Source organism: Cajanus cajan, chromosome 3 (assembly GCF_000230855.2).
Source record: "Cajanus cajan strain Asha chromosome 3, NIPB_CcT2T_4, whole genome shotgun sequence".
NCBI classification, from domain to species: Eukaryota; Viridiplantae; Streptophyta; class Magnoliopsida; order Fabales; family Fabaceae; genus Cajanus; species Cajanus cajan.
The window spans coordinates 35154830-35162061 of record NC_138519.1 but is presented as its reverse complement, the minus strand read 5'-3'; the positions used below and the strand labels follow the sequence as shown (position 1 = coordinate 35162061).

Below are 7232 nucleotides of genomic sequence, written 5' to 3'. Positions count from 1 at the left end.
TTTTACGGTTCAATTGGTGACTCATGGTTCATCTATTGACCTGCTTTACCAAGTACCTTGGCCGAGTTTAACCACATGTATGAGATTAAGTTTTTTCATGGAACAAAATCAGGGTGAGTTTAAATATGTCCCTACACAATCCAAATTTATGATAGGGACAATTTTATGAACTCGAAGCCGATTTAATCAAGACATGATAATATTTGAGATAGATCAGGTTAACCTATCTTATTGACACAATATATTTATTTTAACATTATATATAGTTAAATCATATAATTAAAAAGTATATACTTATAATTAAAGTATATTTTATAATATACATTTTAAGATAAATGATAACCGTATTAATATTATAACATCTTAGACAAAATATTATATATTAAATAAACATATTTATTTAAAAGATATACGTTTTGAAAAGATATACAATATTAAACTAAGTTGAGACCAATTAGAGTACAATCAAAACTAATCTACAAAACATTTATTAAATCTAATATTTTAAGGATTTAAATATATTTTTAATCATTCAAATTTAAAATATTTATTTTTTATTTCTCAAAATTAAAATTGATCATTTTAATTATGATAATTTCAAAACCAAAATTAAGTCTCTCATATCACCATTAATATAACTATTAATATAACTGATAGAAAAAGATTAAAATAATTATATAACACTAACTAAATTTAATGTGTAAGGAATAAATTAAAATTATATTGCATTTTTTACATTACCAAGGGCAGTATCGGAACTAGGAAGAAAAGATAACTCCCTTGTCAACGACGTCATTATTGCTGATGTCATTTTCAATTTAAGATCATTATCTCACTTTCATGATTTCCCTTATTCTTTTCTCTATAAATTGAAATGAATTGAGACTGAACAAACCCAATTCAGTAACTAAGATGGCGCAAGTGAGGAACAAGCAAGTGCTTCTAAGGGACCATGTCACTGGTTTTCCTAAAGAATCCGACATGAACATTGTTGAAAGTACAATAACTTTGAAGGTTCCAGAAGGTTCCAATGATGTCCTGCTCAAAAATCTCTACTTGTCTTGTGACCCATACATGAGGAATCTTATGAACAAGCCTGAAGGCCCTCCCAATCCTCGTTCTTACACTCCTGGCTCCGTAAGTCATGATCTTTTAAAGTATGTTGCTTTTTTTTTTTTTTTTTTTTTTCTTTTTTTATTTAAAGTTATATATTTTTTGGTTGTATGAATCAATCTTTGAAAGACAAAATTGTTTGCATGTTGATCGTATTGGAGACTAATTTGTATAAATTAAACTTTTTAATTAACACGCGTACTGATTACTGAATATTCTTTGTTTCAGAATTTGAATGAATTGATGCATATTATGTGGAAGTGGGTTTTGCAATTTGTGCTTAAAAATCCCTAATTTTTTGTAATTTGGGTGATTAGCATTTTAGGATATGTTTGATTTTTATTTTCAAAACGCAACTAAATTAGGTTGCTTACACAGCTGGTGGAGGGTGGTGCGAGACAAAACATCTCCTAGCTGTGTTGATTGTTTAGTAGTGCGAAATTGTTTTAGAAAAACAATTTTTAAAACCAAAAGGTGAATAGGGAATCAAACGAGCCCTTATAATTAGATTGACGTTAATCAAAGAATGTGCAACAAAGAAAATTCATTTGAAGCTTATATCTATGCAGCTAGTGATAATTGTTGAGTGATTGCAGCCATTAACAGGATATGGTGTGTCTAAAGTTCTGGAATCTGGACACCCAGATTATAAGGAGGGTGATTTGGTGTGGGGCTTTACCAAATGGGAAGAGTATAGCTTGTTACCCTCAGCTCAAATACTTTTCAAAATTGAGCACACTGATGTGCCACTTACCTACTACACTGGAATTCTTGGTATGATTCAATAATTTCAGATTTTATTGTCTTTGAATGAAGGATGTACTTGATTTGATTCTGTATCAATATCAACTGGATGTTGCAATTTATGGACATTTTTTGATGAATGGATATCAAATTCTGTCAACAAGATAATGGTTTATAACTGTTATCATGGAAGAAATGTATCACGAAAGATTATATATATGGCTTGAATTGGTCTTTTGATTCATGGAGTATTTAGTTAACAAGCTTCATTTTGGTGGAGAAAAAATATTAAATATTTTATACTCATTTGGAAGTGAAAGTTCATTGTTCTTGTTTATCTGCCACAGCCTCATGGATCGTAATCTCCTCAGTTTATAGTAATTATTTTTGCTGGTTTTTTTTTTGTTATATTTTGTGATTATACTTTCTGCCTCTTCAGATGATCATGGCTAGCTTGAAAGCAAGAATCATGTTAATTGTGTAGCTTTTCTCAAGATATGAAGTTTTTATGTAATAAAGAGCCCCCTTTATTCTTGCATCATTAAGATTAAGAGTTAAGCATCATAGAAGAAACATACTGTGTAGGACTTGGTTTTCTGGCTGTTTGTTCCTATTCCTTTTCCATTTGTTTCTTTTGTTCAGTTAAAGTTATTTTCTTTTATTGATCATGATTCACTAGACTAGTCTTATTTTCAAGTGGAAGCAGTAGGCTGGTAGCTAAATTCATTTCTGTTTATTCAGTGCATCTGCAATTTTGTGATGAACTCCTATCCACACATTATACTTTTTAGTTTTAAAAATTCTGACTATACATGCCTCCTCTTCATTTTACTGTGTGTTTTGTTTTGATAATGCATTTTCATCTTTTTAACACAGGTATGCCCGGAGTGACTGCATATGCAGGTCTGTTCGAAGTAGGCTCTCTCCAGAAAGGAGAGAAGGTTTTTGTTTCAGCTGCCTCAGGTGCAGTTGGTCAACTTGTTGGGCAATTCGCTAAACTGAATGATTGCTATGTAGTTGGAAGTGCTGGAACTAAAGAGAAGGTATTGTTGTAGTTGTTGAAGTTATATAAATATTTCTGCCAATTTGTTAGCTTGAGCAATATTCTCTTTTTATAAACATTTACTAAAACTGAGACATCTTGCATATATATTTTCATTTTCAATGATTGTTGATGGAATTAAAATACATTAAATAACTTACACTCAATAGATTATATTGTTACATATGTCAAAAGAATGTATTAATGTGGTTCTATACACAAATTCGGTTAGAAACTCTATACCCTTGTATTCACACTGCAGAATTCAACTCTTTCCCCCGCACAAAAAAAAAAAATATGGAAGAAGGGTTTCACAAAAATGAATTGTGGCATAGATTAACTTTAGTACATTTTTTCTCCTGAATTTATGATAGAAACAGAACTTAGTAAAGGATTATGATGACCAACTCCTGAAATAGATTCAGTTTTATTAGAGAGGAAAAAAAAACACTTGGTCCTTTTAATTGAATATATGTCTTTTACAATCAGGTCGATCTCCTGAAGAATAAATTTGGATTTGATGGAGGCTTTAACTACAAGGAAGAGCCTGACCTTGATGCAGCTTTGAAAAGGTCTATACTTGAACACTTTTGTAATGGAGAGAAATTTAGATCTCACCTTTTTATGCCCATCAAAAACTTACAGGCCTGTTTGAATAAATTTCTCCAAAAGCATTTCTAGGAGATAAAAATAAGAAATAAAAATGAAATAAGTTTCTCTAAAAGTTAAAATTAGCTTATGTATAAACTAATTATTAGAAACTCTCTTATATTAACTTTTTTCAAAAACTTATTTTTATCATTGCATTAGTTAGTTTTAGCCTATGGAGAAGTTTATTTCATTTTACCTTCTTATTTTTTCTCCTAAAAATGTTTTTGAAGAAGTTTATTCAAACAACTCCTTAAACTTTTGTGCCTAGTAATAAAACATAGTACAGTAGTGACTAGTGTATGCCAATATACAAATCAGGCACTTTCCAGAAGGCATTGATGTTTACTTTGAGAATGTTGGGGGCAAGACACTTGATGCAGTACTCCTGAATATGAGACTCCATGGTCGAATACCAGCATGTGGAATGATCTCACAGTATAATCTTACTCAACATGAAGGTGTCGCAAATTTGGCACATATCATATATAAGCGAGTTCGTTTGCAAGGCTTTAACTTCATTGATTTTATTTACCTATATCCCAAATTCTTGGAGTTTCTTCTGCCTAATATCAGAGAAGGGAAGGTTGTGTATGTGGAAGACATAGCTGAGGGTCTTGACAATGGACCTGCAGCCTTGGTTGGCCTCTTTAGCGGCCGCAATGTTGGAAAACAAGTGCTTGTTGTTGCACATGAATAGAAGCATTTGTCTTTTCGTGTTCACTGGTAAGTTGTCAGTTTTGGTTGTGTTATTGTTGAAAACTTGGCTATCTTTTTATATCACCTTTGATGTATGATGTTGCCAGCTGTTCTTCATTTCCTCAGAGCTGTACCAATGTAATATGCATTTGTTTCTCTTGAATAAAAGCATAAGCCTTTTTCTATATGTTGCTATATTATCAGTTTTTTGTTATAGCTCTCTGTTGATGATGATTTACCTGTCTTTACATAACCTTTATATTCATCTTTACTCAACTGTTATCAATATTTTAAATAGTTAAAATGTTTAACCTGCTAAAGCAACATTTTGTCATTAAATTCTTGTTAGGATAAACTTCTAATACTTCCAAGAGAAAGTAATAAGGAAATAAATAAATTGAACCTTTTTTTTTATTGTTAAAATTAATTTGTCTAAGCTAATTTGTGAAATCTCATTGATTTAACTTTTTCAAAAAGTTATTTTTTTTCTATAACATGCAATATACAAAATTAATAATTAAAGATTAATTTGTATTCATAAGACGTGTCTTTCATTGATTAAAGATTATTTTAACACATTGAAAATTGATTTTGAAAGATACTTTCAAAATTTATTTTAAACTTATTCACAATTTGATTTTAATTTAAGGAAAAATTTAATTCATTTTACCTCTTCAATTTCACTTCAATAAGTTTATTCAATCAAGACCAAAGTGGTCTAAAAGCTTTGTCGAGAATAAAGGTTTGAGAGTTCAAAAGTGACTTCATAAACTCCATGTGCGTGCTTGGTTAACTTTTTTTTTCTTTTCTTTTTTTGTCTGCATATGCGAGTTTCTTGAAAATAAAATGATTATTTTTCTAAAACTAATTATTACATGTAATTAAGTTTAGGTCGTGGGGCCAAACTTATCCCCCAAGATTAATGGTGAGCCTTAATCTTGGATATTAAAGCTTGATCCGGGACAAAATCTTTTTGAATAATATCTTTTTTGCGCCCAAAAAGGTGTGCAATTTCGACATTTGCAAATTTCATGTCTTAAACATAAGATAGAAAGTGAGCATAGACACATAGAAAGGAGACTAAATTCTTCCTCTAAATTAATAATAATAATAATAATAATAACTTTCTATTAAAAAAAACTTATCCATTTTAATTCTATCGTCCTTTTTCACTCTAGTGATATGTCCGGGACTCCTGAAAACAACCCTCCCTTCCTTCTCTTAAATATATATATATATATATATATATATATATATATATATAATTAAAAAAAATCAGAAGCAACATGATGGAACCGTGGAAGTGGAACTAGAAAGTCCAGAATTATTGCCTCATTAGTCAACTTTATATATGAAAATATTTCATTGAATATTGGTTTAATCAAATATCAATTTCATTAATATGAAAATATTTCATTGAATATTGGTTTAATTTTAATCATATATATATATATATATATAATTAAAAAAAATCAGAAGCAACATGATGGAACCGTGGAAGTGGAACTAGAAAGTCCAGAATTATTGCCTCATTAGTCAACTTTATATATGAAAATATTTCATTGAATATTGGTTTAATCAAATATCAATTTGGGTGAGACTCTTCAATACTTCTAGCATCAAATAAAACATACCAAAGTAGCTTCGTAGATTTTGCATTTAATGCATTTGATCTTGCATTAAATATTTGTTTGTTGAATCTGCGTTTCACAAAGTCTTTTGTAACATTTGTTTACTTCTATGTCTAGCATTAATTATGACCTAGACATTTCTGTACTTTCCTTGACATTGTAGCTGCAGAGGCGTTGTCTTTTACTAACTGGTAGGTGTACTTGTTCTGACACATGCAGCTTTGACTTGTGGATAAACGTTTGTCCATTTTTCTTTTCTCTCTTCTTTTATTTTGATGACTTCATGTGTTCTTCTGAGAGTGTGTATGCTAGGTAGTTCTTCTTGTTGTGACTTCAGACGCAATCTAGCATTCTTCATTTTCGTCTGTTTGTTTGAGTCTCCGTCTGGTCAACTATGCAGGCTCTTGACTCCGTCTAGGATTCTTTGGTTTGGGTTTGTCTATCGTCTATGGTTTTGTATCATCTGAGGCTTTACTAATTTCCTTCTTATGTTGAGCCTGTTTTCGTTTGATCTCTTCATCTGATGTATTTCCTTCTTTTGATCAACCTTTATCTAGTGCTTAGCTCATATTTCTTGGTCCTGGTGTAGAAGGTGGTACATGCATATTCTTTATTCTTCAGTTTGCTTGTACTTATGCTTTTATCTGAAACACTAACATATTTGTTAGAGATAACAATATGAATTATATTTGTCTCATTCAAAACCTTACTGGGAATTGCTTCGTCTGACTTAACAGATACTTCATTCTTATAAAACAAAATTGACGTAATATATACATTTCAAAATATACTAAAATATGAACACTTTGATTACCTTCAAGTTGTTGTTCAATTTTAACAAAATTTGATATAAACATATAAAGTGATATGAACTTTCAATCTAACGGTTAGATTTACAAAATTCACATTTAATATAAAGTTATTGAGCGGTGTAATACTTAGTAAAAGTTACACCGATGTTATTAAATCTCTTCTCTCTCTCTCTCTCTATATATATATATAGTTAAAATTTTATTGATCTTTTTTAATATATGATTGTTAATTTTAATCATCTTTATTGTTATCAAACGGAATATTAAACATATATGATTGATGCAATTTACGATAGAATATTAAACATTTTTGATAAATCAAATTTTTGACAAACCATTATCTATTTAGTAACATTCCATTGGAAAATTTTGACTTAAGCATCTGGCAAAAATTTTCGTTGAAAATTCTTACATTTTCAACAACTATAAATTCATTAGAAATATTCTGTCGGTAATATAACTTTTTTTACGAATTTTTTTTTCTATTGGAAATATAAATTTTTCAACAGATTTGTATCTGTCGAAAATTATTCGTTGATAAAA

General features: G+C 29.8%; 1 protein-coding gene across 1 annotated transcript; it reads left to right on the top strand.

The window, feature by feature from the left end:
- The first annotated feature begins 870 nt into the window (after positions 1-870).
- LOC109791880 (2-alkenal reductase (NADP(+)-dependent)) lies at positions 871-4431 on the top strand. Its single transcript, XM_020351236.2, has 5 exons — positions 871-1137; positions 1710-1887; positions 2734-2900; positions 3389-3471; positions 3869-4431. The coding sequence occupies exons 1-5, from the start codon at positions 913-915 to the stop codon at positions 4245-4247; spliced, it is 1032 nt and encodes a 343-aa protein (XP_020206825.1). The 5' UTR covers positions 871-912; the 3' UTR covers positions 4248-4431.
- The last annotated feature ends 2801 nt before the right edge of the window (positions 4432-7232 follow it).